General features: G+C 38.3%; 1 protein-coding gene across 3 annotated transcripts in view; it reads right to left on the reverse strand.

Annotated features, from left to right (window-relative positions):
* Positions 1 to 18,754, reverse strand: part of UTRN (utrophin) — a 563,065-nt gene that overhangs the window by 344,580 nt on the left and 199,731 nt on the right. For all 3 annotated transcript variants that reach the window (XM_077776104.1, XM_077776105.1, XM_077776103.1), the window contains 7 exons: positions 17,521 to 17,690; positions 13,629 to 13,752; positions 9,908 to 9,995; positions 5,031 to 5,272; positions 4,688 to 4,868; positions 2,142 to 2,287; positions 1,278 to 1,490 (listed from right to left, as the gene is read on the reverse strand). In XM_077776104.1, the coding sequence (XP_077632230.1) occupies positions 1,278 to 1,490; positions 2,142 to 2,287; positions 4,688 to 4,868; positions 5,031 to 5,272; positions 9,908 to 9,995; positions 13,629 to 13,752; positions 17,521 to 17,690 (1,164 nt within the window). The remainder of the gene's footprint in view (positions 1 to 1,277; positions 1,491 to 2,141; positions 2,288 to 4,687; positions 4,869 to 5,030; positions 5,273 to 9,907; positions 9,996 to 13,628; positions 13,753 to 17,520; positions 17,691 to 18,754) is intronic.

Consider the following 18,754-nt stretch of genomic DNA (forward strand, 5'->3'; position numbering starts at 1 on the left):
ACAAACACACACACACACACACACACACACACACACACACACACACACAGAAACCTCACTATCTTTATTCTCCTGGTCACTCAATGGAACTTTCCACTGGGGCCAAGCTCAGTGGTCACCCCTCTTGTCTCATCCTTCTGGATACCTTCACACTGATCTGTAGTCTATCAGCCCCTCTTCTACCACATGTTCCCTGATTTTGATTTTTAAAACATCATCATAAATTTTGTCTTCATTTTCAATCTCTTCACTTTCTTAACAACATGCTTCACACAAATTCTCACATCCATATGACATATATATATTTCATATATATATAAATAATCTCATTTATATGCTCTCTTGGAATCTAAATCCAAGTATATGTATAGATATAACATATTACATATGAATTTATATCCACATTTAAATCTCCTATTAGTAATTTCATTTCATTCATTGAAACATATTTCAATGCCTTCTCTGTGCCAGGCACTATACCAGAAGTCTATCTTGGGATACAACAGTGGGAAAACAAAACAAAACACAAAAGACCAAAGCAAAGAGTATCAGGAGGACAGGGAAGAAAGTATGATTGACTTAGCCTTCATCCAGACCTTTTCTAATAGGAAACCAGGTGATTTGCTGGAGCCCCTTCTTCAACTTCCTCAAAGATGAAATGTTAAAGTCCTGTATTACCTGACACTGACTTATCACTTTCCCCTTAGGTCCTAACATTTGTCCTTTCCTCTGGAACTTCATCACTGCTTCATCTGTTGACATTTTCAGATGCAGGAAAGGATTTTACTTTTGAATTTTCATGTCCCTCAAATTACCTGTTTTCCCAATCTGATACCAGTTATTGATAGCCTACTTCAGATTTGCCTAAAGTCTTCAAAATGTCTAAAGCCTTCAAAAACCAGCTTCAAGCACTCACTGTCTGCTACTCGCTGGGCAATTTTACCACTCTAACCAAAGTTCTCTTGCAATCTAATCACTGGTCTGAATATCATGCCGGCTCCTCATCCCTGGAACATTACTTTGACCAGTTTTAAGCAATTTTCTCTTTCTTCAAGATCCAGTTCACCTCTACCAAGAAGCTCTCTTGCAAAGCAAAAGGAAATAAATGTGTTCTCCAGCACATTAAGAGCAAGTCAGAAATCCCAACTTACATACATAACAAATGTGGGACTAGAAAAAATGCAAAATATCCAAATAATACATACTAGAGTCTTGCATGATAAATTACCATTTTACTCTCTTATAAACTCCTAACGGCCTCTGGCCTCTGGATTTACCTCAAAAGCTCCAAGTTTGGGAGCCATTTCTTCAAGCAAATGAAGATCTTTGGAAACCTTGACCTTTAATTTGTTCCACTTTCCCTGAACATCATCAAATTCTTGCTTATACATTCTTTCTACATCTGGAGAAACATTTTTCTCCAAAGCCTTTGTTTCTTCTGCAAGTTTACATAATGTAGGTTTTTGATTCTCAAGGATTTCATCAAGGGCCTGGAAAAAATTTTTAAAGATTAAAAATACGCACAATAATTTGTATAGATGTAATAATATGGGCTATAAACAGTCTATGTTCACTTTTTTAAAGGTATTCAACTACAAAAGAATTGTGTAAAAAATCATGAAAAAAAATAAGCATAACCAAAAAAAGTTAAAGCTTTCCCTTTGTGAGTTGTGAATGGGCCAGAAATAATATATTCTCCACAATAAAATCCAGTACAACAATACACTCAGTGAGGATGAAGTGTACAGTGCTCAATGGTTAATCTGTTTTATCTGAAGAAATAATGCACAGTCATATATCCTAAGTGACCAGAGAGCACTTTGATTCAACACAGAAAAAAGAACACATCAATTCAAGTCATATTCATTTCATTAAAGATATTTTAGCAGATTATGACCAAGTTGAGAATTCTAGACTAATTGCGATACAAGGAGAAAATTTTTTTATTTTATTAGTAATATTTAATAAGTATTTTTCTTTCAGCTGAGGTCCAACATTATAGTAACTAACTTTCAAATTATAAGGAGCTTTTGATCAATTTTGACCACAAATGGCTAATATTTTTTTAGGTAGCTGAAAAAATACTTCAAAATAAGTATTAAAAATGACCCTAGACTTCTAAAACCTACAATGTATATTACCTTTTTTTCCTGCAGGGTTTTCTCCACCTTTGTAAGATCATTCAAGGTACTCAAAGATGTTTGGGCCTTACTTTCTGAATCATTTAGTATATCTTGCAGTGTTTTCAATGTTTCCAAATATGCATGTCCAGGTTGGCAATTCAGTTCTGTATATTTAAAAATACTTACTTTTAGAACACAGTGTTAGGAACCTATTATTATTATTATACATACCATTAATCTTCTCTACATAAGTGAATCCTAATAGCTAATAAGTTAAATCCTGTAATTAAAATTTAAAAGGGTCTCCACTAGTTACTAAGCTAAATCACTCCTTGGCATTTCTGAGAGTCAGACAGTGACTTCATTCCTGCGGATGTTGATGTTTGAAATATTAACTAACTCACTATCATTTTTTCTTCATTTCATCATGATGAAACATCTCTCTAAAGATGGTACTACAATGTTTCTTTTGTCTCATATAATGTCCTTTCCCCCACTGGCTACACAAAGAATAAAAGAAAACCAGGGTCCCCTCAACCAGTCTTCCTCTAAGCTCAAGGGTACAGACAAGTCACCACCTACAGAGTGGTGGGCCTTACACAGAACACGACAGCCACATTACTGAGGTATTCTGACAAATAATGACTGCCAAAGCCAGCCAGAACGATGGCTACCTCAGCCACTGATGAACAAATCACAGACAAGCAACAGTCATGTGGAAAGGAAGGAAGCTCATTTGAAGTACAAAGAAGCAAAACCAACTAGAAGCAAAAGTTTAAGAAACTAGCAGCATTAGTCACAACTGCCAAAGGATGGAAAGCACCCAAATGCCCTTGACAAAGCAATGGAGAATAAAATGTGGTAGGATATACACAATGGAATAGTATTCAGCCTTAAAAAGGAAGGAAATGCTCATACATGCTACCCATATAGATGAACTTCAAGGATGTTATACTAAGTGAAATAAGCCAAGTACAAAAAACAAATGCTGTAGGACTCCACTCACAGGGGGTGTCTAGAATAGTCAAACGCATAGAAACAGAAAGTAGAATGGTGGTTGCCAAGGGCCAGAGGGAGGAAGAAATGAAGAACTGTTGTTTAATGGGTATAGAATTTCAGTTTTACAAGATGAAAAAGTTCTGGGAGTGGTTGCACAACAATGTGAATATATGGAACACTACTGAACTCTACACTTTAAAATGGGGAGTGCCTGACTGGCCCAGTTGCAGGAGCACATGACTCTGGATCTCAGGATCATGAGTTCAAGCCCCACATGGTGTAGAGATTATGGAAATAAATAAAACTTCAAAAAATAAATAAAATAAAAATAAATAAATACAATAAAATAAAATTTAAAAAAAGTTAACATAGTAAATTTTATGTTATGCATATTTTACCATAACTAAAAACAAAAATTAGATTTAGAACTTTTTTTCAGTTTCAGGTCAGGAACTGTGTTGTATTCTGTAATGTTAAACAGATGTTTTAATGTACTGCTTTCTCAATTTACTGTTACAAAATATGCTTCTATTTTTGACAAGGATCACTATAAAGGCATGTTTTATAACAGTAAATTTTAAAAGCAATACTTTCAATCATTTATTTTACACTGTAGATTAACTGAATTCAATGAACAAAAAAGCATGGTGTTCAAATGCCTTTCCAGAAGAAAGACAGCATGACACACTTGCTTACCATGCACACATACAGATTCCTACAAATCGCTGCAACATATATATTTGCCACAAGGAAGGGTATGGTTCAACATACAGCTTTCGTATGCATTACCCATAACATTACATAATGTAACACAATTCCTGACTTACACAACAGCTAAAGAGAAAAAACAGAACATATGAATGATGAGCTCTCAAAACATTTAACAATTCACATGCCAAAACCAGGTTTATTCCAAAAGTAAAAGCGTTTTACAATTTTTCAGCCTTTGAAAATGAAACATGATTTCTTTTCACAGAGATCATATTGCTAAACCTGAACCACTGTGAGCAAACAGAGACAAGTGACTGTTCCTTCTAGCCCTACTAGTAATGATATTAGCTGGCCTCCTTCAATAAAAGGGAGGAAGAAACCCTTCAAGAAATCCCTTAAGAATCATTATATCCTAGAAACATGATTTAGAGCAAGTGTAAGCTGTTTGTACTTTTACAAATAAGTGTGAATCCAGGAAATACTCTGAATATACTTGAAGACCCAGAACAGTAGCAGGCACAGAGGAAAACAGAATGTGGCCAGTACAAAACAAACAGGTGTGCTCTTTGTCTAAATACGGGGAGTGATTTTTTTAATGGAGAGAGAAAGAGAGAGAGTGTGTGTGTGAGTAGGAGAGGGGCATAGAGAACAGGATCGGAAGCAGGTTCTGTGCTGACAGCATCAAGCCCGATGCAAGGCTCAAACCCACAAACCGTGAGATCATGATCTGAGCCAAAGTCGGATGCTCAATCTACTGAGCTACCGAGGAGCCCAGGAGTAATTTTTAAATTAAGGCAAACTGAGAGAGAAGACAGTAGAGTTATCTACTAAGAAAACCAAGAGAATGAGCTTACCGTTCTCTAGCTGTTGCTGGCGATGCTTTAATTCCTGTTGCACAGCATGGTAGCGGCCCAGAATGGCATCAAAGCCCTGTCGGACAAAGTCCGGGACAGAAGGCTGAGACTTCAGGGCTGAGCAACCCGCACGCGCCATTTCAATTTTGGGGTGGAGGCTGAGGAGATCTGTCAATTCCCGCTACGGAAAAGAAAATAGTCACAGAAGTCACTGAAGATGAAAACTCTCACAGAAAGTTCATCAGAGCGACATTAACCTACAGTTAACAATACAAGTAGCATCTTTTTAAAACACAGGACTGGACATAGAATTCTTTTATGTTCTAGATGGTTCTCTCTTTACCTGACAGGAGTCCTTCAAACTCGTCAAGGGCTGCTGGGGAGATTCTGAAAAGGGAGTGTGTTTTACCCACTCTTCTTTGGTCTTTATGGTCTTTTCGAGGTCATCAAGCTGCTTAAAGTAAGCATTTATATCTTCCTGCAGCTTAATCTTTCTTGCCAGATCTTCCAAATGCTGAGATACATCCTTCCATTCTGAGAATACCTTCTCCAGAACATTTTTTATTTCTTCAGTGGGAATACCTTCTACGGAGACATGAAAAATAAGCAGACACTTCATATGTTAATGTAAAAATTGTTTTGAATTTGTTATAAACATTCTGACCTATTCAAAATAATGAGGCATTGTCACATATAATGATCATTCCTTTAAGTCCCTTTTAACATAACAACAAAATTATAATGATGTCGTTAAAAATAACTATGTTTCAGGGGCGCCTGGGTGGCTCAGTTGGTTAAGCATCCAACTCTTAATATTGGCTCAGGTCATGATCTCAATGGTTCGTGAGATCAAATCCCATGTCGGGCTCTGCACTGTCAGATTTTCTCTCTCTCAGTCTCTGTCCCTCCTTCTGCTCACACACACTTTCTCTCTCTCAAAATAAATAAACTTAAAAAAAATTTTTTTAAAATAATAACTATGTTTCACTCCCTTACTAAAGCAAGAGACAGGGAGCTTGAAATAGCAGTTCAGGACTAGTATTGCTATCACAAGAGGCGTGTCAGTGAAGTTTCAGCCACTGCCTTTATATAGAGTGTGCATTCTACCACTCTGCTGGCTTCTATACTGAACCAGGGAGATACAATGAATTATGTGGTCCTGCCTGAAGTTCTGACATGAGAAGGTAAACTTTCTGCCATTACTAAAAAAGACAGCTGGCTAAATAATCAAGGAGGGAGCTCAAGAGTCTGGTTTGACAATTCATAGGAGTTGTAGAATGAGTGGTAAGAAGTCCTAATGCAGGGACACCTGGTGAGTGTAGGAGCATCAAGCCAGCAGCCAGGCCCAGGAGGCTTCATTGAGCCTACTGGGCATGCTACACACAGACCAGCAAATGTCAAAATATCAATGCAGTGGTAAGATGATCTACTTTAGAAACACAGAAGAAAACACCATTATGTTTATTACTGACATTTTATCATTTTAGCTCATATTTTTGAGAGGTAAAGAATATCCATAGAAATAATAGTTACTTGTAATAAGTTTACAAGTGATAAGTTTTATCACAGTCGTTCCCTTAATATAAAATAAATCAACTCATTGAAAATTACCAAGAAAAAGATGGGAAATCTGCAAAGGAGTCTTTATCTCCTTACAAGAGCATGCATGTTGAAAAGAATGGGCTTAACATCTTTATTATTTGAGTAGGAGGGGAAAAAACAATGGTGCTTTGTAAATATACGCAATTGAAATCCAGGGTAATGAGAGCCCTAAGGAATAAAATGGCTTGTAAAACAAAAGGTCACTTATGAGCCAGAAGCAATGCAATTTTTAAGATAGTACAATACACTGTATCCACAGTAACTCAGAAATGCAAACATGAGAGGACATAATTTGAACGTATCACCCATGTCGGTTGTTACAGTTCACTGGTCAGTATCACATAGGTAATAGAATATTAGACCCTGGCAAATCATTCACACCACAGTCCAAGTTCATTTATCTCTATTAACAAGGTTATAAACAAAACAAATCACCATTTTCCTGAAAAACTATCTGAGCAATGGTGATCTCGGCTCTGCTTCTAAGAGGTCATTTCTATTCTAAGGAGGCTAAGGAATAACATCAGCCACTTCATTTTCATGTCAGGGCAATTTATGCTAAACAAGAAAGAAGATTAAGCTGGTAAAATTTTTGAAATGGAAAATTATCACTACTCATCTAGAAAACAGGTAGGAGGTAATTATTCACTGACAATATATTACAATTCATTCATTTTGCCCCTTCAAACCAATTCTCAAAATTTAAATCTCCTCTTCTCTCAGTAGGAGATATTACAAGTTGGACAGATATCAAGTAATAATTAAAGCACAATTGGCAGATCAACAAGGAAAACTATACATTGCCTTTTTTTAAATAGTTTATTGTCAAGTTGGTTTCCATATAACACCCAGTGCTTATCCCAACAAGTGCCCTATACATTGCCTTTTAGAATAATTCTTTTTTTTTTTTCAGTTTATTTCTTTATTTTGGGAGAGAGAAAGCATGTGCAAGCAGGAAGAGGGGCAGAGAGAGAAGTTACGAGAGAATCCCAAGCAGGCTCTGCACTGACAGGCTCAAAGCAGGGCTTGGGCTCGTGAACCATGAGATCATGACCTCAGCTGAAACCAAGAGTAAGACGCTTGACTGACCAAGCCACCTAGGTGTCCCAATAATTGTCTTTTTAAATGTCTGTTTGTTTGTAGATAGAGAAGAGAGAGAGAGCATATCTGCATGCGCATGATGTTAAGCAGGGGAGGGGCAGAGAGACAGAGAGAGAGAGGGACAGAGAGCGAGAGACAGTGAGAGAGGCAGAGAGAGAGAGAGAGAGAGAGAGAGAGAGAGAGAATCCCAAGCAGATTCCATGCTTAGCAAGGAGCCGGACTCAGGGACTCGATCTCACAACTGCAAGATCATGGCCTGAGCCAATATGAAGAGATGAACACTTAACCAGCAGAGGCACCCAGGTGCCCCTAAAATAATTGTCTTTTAAAATCATTATTTTGCTCCCAGAGATCCTGATTTATGAATTTTCTATTCCTATAGAACATCCAACTCTTAAATGACTAATCCAAAGCCCAAATCAATAGACCATAATTTTATTAATTACCAAAAGGAATAAAATATAACATATTCCTGCCACTTACTCTTACTTGACTTTACACTTTTCCATTTATCACTATTGGAATCAAGGGAAATTTTACAAAACCTAGGACCACTATCAAATTCCATAGGATAGTCATAATATATATCATTATAAAGCCATATCATCCAAGTGATGATCCAACTACTCTATTTTATTAGTTGATGATCTCTGGGAAAAAGGATAAGCTAAATCAAGAAAACCAAATTAAAATAGCCATGAAAGTTAAATAAAATATATTATTTCATTTTTTAAAACATTTTTATGCTACATGAGATACCACAAAACATAATTCAAATGCACATGGCATAAAAGTCCGATCAAGCTTCACTGTGGTGGGACTTTTCATGGAATTATTTTGAAGAAATCAATGACATGATTATTAGAACATCTGTTTTACCAAAGATTTTTTTCTTCTTTTCCCAAAGACTCATTTTCTGATGGACTGAATGATTTATCTGCATCCCTACGTAGGCAGACTCTGGCCAAATTAGACTCTGTAAAAACCTTCCTCTAAGTTATTATCCATATTCTAGGACTTATTTCAAATTTCTTGGGGGGAAGGGAGGAACAGCAAGAAGCACCCAATTGTGCTTTCATTTCAGTTCAACATTTCTGGTTTATAAAAGCACTAGGATTAATAGCACTAAAACCACACCAAGAGGAGTAATATACAATACCATAAAATTAGAATAACAGACAAAATGGAAGATAGTGGGGGGGATTTTTAAAAATCACTTTTATTCCCTCAGTAACATAATGCACACACTCCTCAAAAAGCAAGAAAGTATGTATGTCCCCAGTGTGTACATATATCATTAAATGGCATTTTTTTTTTCAATGCAGAGGCAAAAATAACCTAAAGTTTTTTAAAACTTTATTTTCAGGGGGTATGGAAAGATGACTGATTGATAAAGAACATGAGAAAACTTTCTAGAAAGATAGAAATTTTCCATATATTATTTTACAGGTATAGACTTGTCAAAACAGCACAATTAAGTTTCATGTATTTCAGGGTAAGTTTTACTTTTTAAAAAAAACTATAAATAACAATAATAACAAGGGATGAGGAATGAGTCGAGGTATAGATAATTCAAGAATGGCGGAATATCATTAATTACTGAAGCAAAGTAATCAGTATAAGGAGGTTCATTGCTCTGTCTACACTGTATATATTTACATTTTCCAGAATAAGAAGTGAAAAACTAAAAAGATTGAAAACTACTACATCGAAGATTCTTGTTGAACTAATGTTCCTAATTCTGCCTTGGGTGTCTGGGGCTTTTGTCAAAGAGTTCTGCAGCAGACCTCTAGAGCATTTACCATCACTGGAATAAGCAACAGGATTTACAAGAGAGTTCTTTTTAAGCTAGAACAAAGGAAGAATCACATGCAAAATGGGTATAAAAACTATTCATCTTAACACTCCCCAGAGCCACCGGGGTTAAGGGCAAAGAAAAAAAAGTTACTAAATACAGATAAAAATTTCAAAGACAAGTAACCCCTTCTCAAATTTAACTATAAAAAGTTACCTGCAATATATTAATATATTAACTTGAACATGATCAAAAACCAAATAACCTTAATGAATTGACCTTCCTGTAACTTCACTTCCCAAAGATTGCCAAAGTAAAATTTCCTTTTGCCACCCTCTCTCCAAAAAAAGTTCCCAAGGTACAACCTCAAAGGAGATTTTAAAATTTTCGACAGTGGTGGATTTCAACTGTTGTGCTAAGATATCACAACTTTAGCCTGTCTGAGTCTACATAAAAGCAGAGCAACTTCGCTTTTCTCTGTTTTAGATTTCAACTGTTGTGCTAAGATATCAGAACTTTAGCTTGTCTGACTCTACATAAAAGCAGAACAACTTTGCTTTTCTCTGTTTTATGTCATCAGCTTCAGCACAGGATTTCATCTGAAAAAAGATTCTGCTGCTTAAAAAAGAAATCTGAAAACCACAAATAGAAAATTTGTCAAACCATAAATAGTATTCAGTGCTACCACCTAAAAAACATTTTTAAAAAATCAAGGGTCTCACCTTTTCCCATTTGCTCCAAAAGGATTTGTCCAGTTTGGTTTAATTCATCCAGCCTGGGGCTTTTTTCTGTCTGTTCTTTTTCTAATGCCTGGAAATAAAATCCCAGTATAAGATTACTGCAAACTTTCTTCTCAATATAGTGTTTGTGCCATTGTAAGTTTCATGTTCTGTGTGCCTCCCACATTCTCTTTCGGTGTTATAGTCAAAGTTGACATAGGAGAAATACTACAAGACAAAACTATGTAATTCCAGGCTACCCTACAGAATTCCAAAGCTGCTTTAAATTTCAAAAGGCAAATTCAAGCAAAGAATATAAAGCTTTGGTTACTTTTATAAGAATAAAGTTGTACATTATGAGTTCCTATCAAGAGGAAATAATTAAAATTAGTGTTTTAGATTGAAGATATCTATTTACGTACATAGCCTCTGTGTCCATACCACAAAATAACTGTTCGAGTCAAATGAACTGAATATTCTATGACAGAGATTACTGAACAAAAATTAATTAACAAGAAAAATAGAAATATTTTGAGCTTTACTATTAATTGTTGGTTTTATATTAAGTTTAGGATCTAATGTAAATTTCAAACAGAGCATAATTCATACCTAATTTTTAAACTATAACAATATGCTTTGCAACCCAAACTAAAGCATTTTGTTCCTTATGTTTGAAGAGTGGCTCTTAATATTTATGTCTCTATACTTTGATATTCTCAATGTCCCTATATCTCAGAGACAGGGAAGACAAAATCATTCCAAAACTAGTAAGAAAGGATTGAACAAAATCAGGCAGACACACACACACACACACACACAAGTATATGCATGAACAGTCCGTATTTGACATTTCTCCCACTCCTCAATTCGCAACTGAGAAAATTAACTACTGAATTAGCGCCCCCTACTAGCACAATCAAAACTTCTAGGCAACCCATATTATTTCAACCAGACAACCCAGAGAAGAATCGTACTTCTAACTTCTATACATGTAAGCTCTCATATAACTATCCTACTTTGATCTGCACAACTTTAACGGGACTAAGTAAAACAGCCATTTTACAAAGATTAAGAAATAACAAGATTCAAAGTAACACCACTTATTTTTGTTAAACTATGTGTCAATGCAAAAAGTCACCATCATACTGGAGAAGAATTACTACCTGTTTCATACAAATTGATTGTTTGCTACTTTCTATGATGATGACAGATTGAACCAGGGACTCTCCACCCAGGTGTTACATCAGCTGGAACAAAGTACTCCTTCACTTAAGCTGATTACACAATTATCTTATCACAATTAAGCCGATCTTAATTTGCAAGGAAAATTTGAGATAAAAGCAATGGGTAAATTTTCTTCATTTTACATTTTCCAAAATCTTTTGGCAGCTACACTACTTGTCTAAAACAACAAAATAAATCAACTTGTAAACATTCAAGGAAAACATAAGAGCTGCCAATCATGCCTTATAGTAACAAACAGTTTCTACAGTAACAATTTCTAAAAGTGAAATTGTTTCTAGGTCATAGGTTGGAAATTAACTTATTAATAGTTTCTGGAACTTGGTTCATAAAGATCACTCTTACTTCCAAATTCTCTGCCATTTCAATGCCTATGAGAACTAGGTTGTTAAATGCTCATTAATATCATCTATTGGTCTTTCAGAACTGTAAGAAGCATATAAAATGACGGAACACAGCCCTCCTTTCAGGCCCTCCCAATTCCCAGTATAAAGGGCTCAGATAATGGTGCTTCTAGGTTAACAACCTTCCCACATTCCTCTTTCCTCAGCCATCATACTCTCCATCAGCCAAGAATTTTGCCAAGTGCTGAAAACAGGGGGTTCAATGGGAAATTGTCCTCACTTCTAAGCATCCACAGGCAAGCATAGAAACAAATAATGACATAAATGCAAGAAGGATTTTCACAGAGGTATGGTCAAAGCAACATGGAAGTCAAAAGATGAATCACTTAACTCTTCCTAATGAGGCTGAGGGAGGCTTAGTGGAGTAGAGGGCTCTTCAGCCACACAGCACAAAGGCTTAAGAAGGGTCATTCTGCACAAGGAAAACAGCGCGTGGTGAAGAGAGGGAAGTGAGAAAAGAGCAGGATTCGGGAGGCCTGGAGCCCAGGGTGAATGTTAGAGACTGGCAGGAGCTGAGGCTGGGCTTACTGGTGAAGCAGCACCATCCAGCAGGACCTTGCATGCCAGGGTGCTAAGGCGTTGAGATTTCTGTCCCCATTGCAATGGGAAGCCACTAGTTAATTGCAAGTGCAGGAGCTGCCTGATCAGATTTCTATTTTAGAATAATTATTGGTCACAGAAGCCAAGGGCTCCGAGAATAGAAGGGAAGGGCAAATAGCGGCAAATGCTGTAGACGCAGCAGGTGGGATGCAAAAACAAATCCATCCTTTGGTTTTAGAAACCAACAGTTAATAGTGACCACTAAATAAGAGCAGTTACAATGCAATGATAAGGAGTCAGTCTCAACTTCTCATCCAAATCCCAAATGTCAACCAGGGTCTGACTCCAAACTGCCTCTCCAACCTTATCTCTTTAACTACTTTTACACACACACCTAGCACTAAACAGAACAGAAAAGAAACTATCAACACACAACTTGTCTACCTCCCCACCTCTGCTCAGGGGCGCCCCCTGCCTGCTGTGCCCTTAGCACCCAGCTCCAAGCAGGTTCCTTGTGGTTCCAAGCATAGTGCTACCTCACCCGTGGACTTTCCCAGTGTAGACAGATACAAATGTAATCCTGGCCTCCTCTCCACCCCCCTGGTACTACCACCTTCTAGCTTACATCACTGATATTTACACACATCTTGTTTTGGAAATGTTCTCCAAACTCTCCATAGACAAATTCCATTGCCAGTGTAGACGGCACTACAGACTTGCTCGAGGTGTCCAAACCCTCCATGAAAGACTTCCATGCACTTAATGAGCACCAAAGACATAAGTCACTACAAACTCCTGGCACAACTGACAGTCACACATAAGGAACAAAGTAGCAGAGCTAAGATCCTATACATTTTAACAGCATTTATTTATTTTCAATGTCTCTTCTCTAACGACAATATATCAAAGGAATTGTGAGATTTGAAATCATCTGGTGTATTCAGTGAGCAAAATGTCTTCAGAATACACAAAGTCATAAATTATTAGGGACTAGATTAAAGTAGATCTAATTGGGGCGCCTGGGTGGCTTAGTCGGTTAAGCGTCCGACTTTCGCTTAGGTCATGATCTCGCGGTTCGTGGGTTCGGGCCCCGCGTCGGGCTCTGTGCTGACTGCCGGCTCAGAGCCTGGAGCCTGTTTCAGAGTCTGTGTCTCCCTCTCTCTCTGACCCTCCCCTGTCCACGCTGTCTCTCTCTCTCTCTCTCCTAGAAAATAAATAAAAATATTAAAAAAAAAAAGTAGATCTAATTGAGGTAAAAAAATAATGCCAGTAACTGGACCACCTTAAAAAATAAAACGCTCCTTCCTGCAGAGTTTAGAGGTTAAGGAAAAGGGGTCAAAAAAATTCCTCCTCCACAGAGGGATCCGATTTCCAACCAGTTTGATCAATTGAAAATTTACTACGATGCCCTAAAAGCTACCTTACGGCTATGTTTATTTTACAGGAAGCCTTTGGATCCCATCACACTTTTATGTCAACAGCAAATCTAACCTGATGTAATATTTTATTCACTAGGATGGTTTTGTGTAATGTTTTACCTTTAACTTCTTTTTCACTTCTGAAGTCTCTTGCATCTTCTTATACCCTTTTATCTCTGCGGCCTGAATGGCAGTCTTTGATTTCAAAATGCAGTTCAACAGCTCGGCACTTACAGCATCAAACCTGATTTAAGATTCAGATGTTACTATTGGTCATTCCTAGCCTTCTACTGTTTCACTTGGCTTAAAACAGAGCAATCAAAACACCCCTCAGGCATGTGTTTTAAATATTCCTCAAGCCAAAAAAAAAAAAAAAAAAAAGGCAACACAGACACCTAGTAACTAAACAAAATAAAACCACACATTTATAATTAAAAGTTTGAAAAGAGACATAATATTGTAAAGTTAATAAATATCTTTAAGTAATTAAAATAATTTTGAAGCTTTGTAAGAAACTTGTATTTTAAGTTTCGTAAGTTTTGTAAGAATTTGTATTTTTATAAACTCCTAGAGATGATGAAAAACAGATTCGATTAGAAAATAACAGAAAAAAAGAAGGTACAGATATTCTTAAAGTTAATGCCTTCTTGCATTTAGCGTAATTATCAACCCCAGTATATGCCAGAGCGCTGGACTGGGCTCTTGATATAAAGGGAAATCAGATGCAATCCCAGCCCTCACAGAGCTTCCAGTCTAGGAGGTACAATGGAAAGTAACAGGCAATCAATCAGCAGAGAACTTGCCAGGTGCTGATTCCAGGAATTCACAGTAACGGCTCCTAATTTAGTCACGGGAGGGATGGCTTCCCGGGGCAAAACAGCAGTACTGTGCCCAGTAAATGTTTTCATCGCAAAGGGAGAAGGGAGGACCCCACTCTGCAAACAGCAAGTGATTACATGTGGCTGGAAAAGTGAGTAAGTACACGGCAGGGAAGGACAAGGGCAGACAGCCAGAGGGACCTACAGGGTAAATTAAGGAGTCTGGGCCCGACCAAAGGGCAAGGGAGAGCCAGCGAAGCACTGAAAGCATAGGACTGACATGATCGTCTTTACCTTCTAGTGTTCACTGAGGAGAAACAACAAAGGGAGGCAAGACCAGAGAATAACGGGCTGCGGGAGCACCCGAGCCAGAACGGAGACGTGACTGACAGTGGGAACGAAAAAGCGTGGACAAGGCCTAAGGAAGCGTGGAAACCACAGTGGGAAGAGCGAGAGGAGAAACCCCCATTGACTGTCGTCCATGTACCTGGCCCTTTCCAAAGTGTTCTGCGTGCATTACTATCTCACAACCCCGAGACACCTATACCATTATTATCCCTTTTACTGATGAAGAAATTGAACCTGGGGAGGCAGGGAGGTTTTAAGCAACTGCCCCAGGTCACAAAGCGACAGCCTTGAGCTCTGTTTCAAACCAGGTAGTCTGTCCTCCTCACCAGCACTCCGCCCACAGGGCTTCCCAAAACAACTTCTGGGTATTTTTAGGTACTTTTAGGAAAGCACAGGTTGTCTGATACTTCCTGGGAAGTTAAAGTGTTTCTGGCGAATTGTGAATATTTGGTTTTTCATCAAGATAAATTTTCCTTGTAACTTGAAAGGGGTTTTGTAACACTGTAGATAAATAACCAAGGGCTGAGGTGTCCCTCAAACAGCATTGTCTTCAGCCCATCATCTTCATGGCAGATTTCTATTCAGTCTTTCAGAAAAGAGGAACACCATCCCAGAATCACACATTTAAAAGGAGCTTGGAGACTTAGGCCATTTCTGCCCTTAATATGAACAAGGGCGATGTGAACGCTACAAGGTAGCAATGGCCTCACATCTTGTCAACAGAGACCTACATTATAGGAAGGAATCATCCCTCCATACCTTGAGCAGGTTAAAAGAGCCACCAGTAGCGCCAAGAAAAAAAGAAGAGGAAATAAACTGCCATTTCCGAAGTATGTATTATAGACTATACTAAGCTCATATCTGCTCAGGGAGCCCATTTTAAGACAAGCTAATAGTGGTTTCTACAGCAGACTGAAGGTATTAAAGGATCTGGAAACCCTGTCACTAGGAATAGTTAAAGATCCTCTACACTGTAGGCCAGTAGAAATGAGACTAGGAAACCCCCTCCAATACTGAGGAGGTGCCACACCGAAGAAGGCTGGTGCGACTCTGCATTGCCCCCTGGCAGCAGAACTAGCAAACGTGGGGAGGCTTGGAGGGGGCGGGCTTGGGCTAGGCAGAAAAATAACCTTTCTAATAATAAGATCTCACTGCCTTCTATCACAGTGAACTGGATGTACACAAGCTTCTCTGTGTCCAGGAATTAACTGAAGGAATTTCTGCATCAATCAAACCACGGACTGGAAGGCTACGGTCCTCACAGCTGGTTGCTCAACTAACAGTCTCCTCCCCACACTTTTCTCTGCTGTCCAGGTCCCCCAGAATGCAATGACAGGAGGCCAAAATGGCCAGACAGTCTCCACCTCCCATGCACCCACGGCAGGGACAAGTGACTGCATCCTGGCCAGCGAGACTGCGGGGGAAGTTAGCTGATGTCTTCCAGGCAAGGTCCTTCTCCCCAATGTAAAAAATGAAAAAAAGACAAATAAGGAAAAACTGGCCTTCCTGCATATAAATCAGGTTATACAAGGATGTTACGCTCAGTGCTACAGCAGGATCTTGTGACCAGAGAGGACAAGCCTGATGGTGAAAGCCCTGCTTCCGGACTTCTTGTAACGTGAGATAATCAGTGACCTCACTGTTGAGGTCACTTTTGGTACAGTATTCTGTTTCCTGCAGCAGAATGCACTCTACACATCACAACCATGTTTAAGATTTGATAGTAATGCACCCTTCGTCTTTTACAACCTTCCCTCCTTCCAAATGCACAATGCCAGGGCTGGAGAGACACACTGGCAGATCTACCTGGCAGAAACTAAATACTCAGGAAACAAAAGATCTATGGCACTATTAACATCAGACGCATCTTCCTCCTGTGCTGCCTTGGATCGAGAAGCAAAGGTTTCACGGCTGTTGCCTGTACCTTGGAGGGACTCTGGCCCCGCAGGAAGATGCTGGTAAGCGGCAGAGAAACACAGCCTTATTACCAAAATGAAAATCAGCCAGTAAAATTGGAATCCCACTTCATCTAACAAAAGCTAAATTGGGGAAACCATATCATTTTTATTCCCGGCCCAAAATAATTGCCCATTTACCCAAGCACTCGGATCCTCCGGTAAAAGGAAGAGAAAAAAAAAGAGCTGATTTAAGGATCAGATGCTACAGCATATCTGAGGTACATAGCACAGCTTAACAGAGTGTCTGACATTAGTAAATGCTCACTATATATTAGCCGCAATTAGTCATTTTCTAAAGTTCCTGAGTTTCCTTTGAATCAGTAAGACAGAAAGAGAAAAAAAGACATTTATGTCAAAGATGGATCCTTAAGGCAAACATAAAGAATTTGTTAATGAATCTGACAAAGGAATTAACAAAAGACGACAGAAAATGTGAAAAAAGAATGAGGGGTAAAAGGAAGAAAAAGGGGAGTACAGAGGAATGACTTTCCTGAATTAAGAATTGTTGAATGGCAAGAAGGAAAAAGAGAGACAGAAGGAATAAGGAGATCTATCTAAAGCAAAACTGCCAGAGTTTTCACAGTGAAAGAAAGAATAAATGAGGAATCATGGACAGTCCTACCCTTCCCAAGTAGATGATGGAAAGGAAGAAGGAAAGGTTCTGTCCCACGGGTTTCCAGATAGAACACAGGATGGAGAAAATAACCTGAGACCATTTAGATGCTGCTTAGCCAGTGGGAAGGAGAACATTTGAAGACTCAGGGGTAGTGAGTAGTTCAGCAGCTGAATTTCCATAACAATAACTACATCTAAATTTGCATATAATTAGTGATTAGTACAAATACATTGTTTGTGGTATTGTGTTAGAAAATTTCTCTCTGTTCTCACTTTTTCTTAGCTTCCAAATCCACAGGAATCTGTCTCTTCTTTGGGGGAGGAGGAGGAGGCAGTTCTTGCTTGGACCTTTTTGTAGTTACTTGTTCTCTTACGCGAACAGTCTCCAGAAGATCCTTCTGAGGAATCTGGGACATTCCCAGCTTTGCGACAGCCTGAGTCACCTGAAGTAGAAATCAGCCAAAGGTTTTCATGTTTTGTCACAGCTTCATTGAGATATAATTCACATGCCATACCATTCTCCTTTGAAAATACACAGTTGAGTGGTTATCAGTATATTCAGAGCTATGCAACCATCCCTACTTCGTACTTGCAGAAGAGTTTTATCGGCCCCAAAAGAAACCCCGTACTTATTAATAGTCCATCACTCCCCATCCTCCTGTCCTCGCAGGCCCTGGTGACTACCAATCTACTTATTATCTCTCTGGACTTGCCTATTTTTGATATTTCACATTGATTGAATTACAGTGCTTTTAATCTTGTGACTGGCTTCTTGTGGTTAGCACAATGTGTTTTCAAGGTTCATTCACATGGTCAGTACTTCACGTGTTTAACTACCAAACAATATTCCACTGTCTGGATAGACCACATTTGTTTATCCATCCACCTATTGATGGAACATTGGGGCTGTTTCACTTTTGCACTATTATAAATAATACTGCTGCGAACATCCGTGTCCAAACCACAGTTGCATTTTCAATCAATTCACTAACACATTTTTTAAACGAATAAGATTATTTAAGATTTAAAGATGATTTAATGGATTCGTGTCTAAGTGTTTTCAGTTACTAAGAGTTAAATTACTGGGTATTAGTAAGCTTTTTAATTTTTTTTTTAATGTTTTATTTATTTCTGAGAAAGAGAGAGAAAGAGACAGTGTGAGCAGGAGAGGGTCAGATAGAAAGAGAGATACAGAATCTGAAACAAGCTCCAGGTTCTGTGCTGACAGCTAGCTCAGAGGCTGACGTGGGGCTTGAACGCATGAACCATGAGATCATGACCTGAGCTGAGGTCGGACACTTAACCGACTGAGCCACCTAGGTGCCCCTAGGAAGCTTTTTAAAGATCCATTAAAATTGACTTCAGAAAAGGAAAGAATTTTTACATGTCAATTTCTCAATTTTACAGTAAGTCAGGTATAAGGAGACTACTTTCAGTTTGCAGATTACCTACTATTATTTTATTTCATAAAAACTGAAACTAACCTGAACATTTAATTTCTATTTCA

The sequence above is a fragment of the Crocuta crocuta genome, unplaced genomic scaffold (genome assembly GCF_008692635.1).
Source record: "Crocuta crocuta isolate KB4526 unplaced genomic scaffold, BGI_CrCroc_1.0 scaffold25, whole genome shotgun sequence".
Classification (NCBI taxonomy): Eukaryota; Metazoa; Chordata; class Mammalia; order Carnivora; family Hyaenidae; genus Crocuta; species Crocuta crocuta.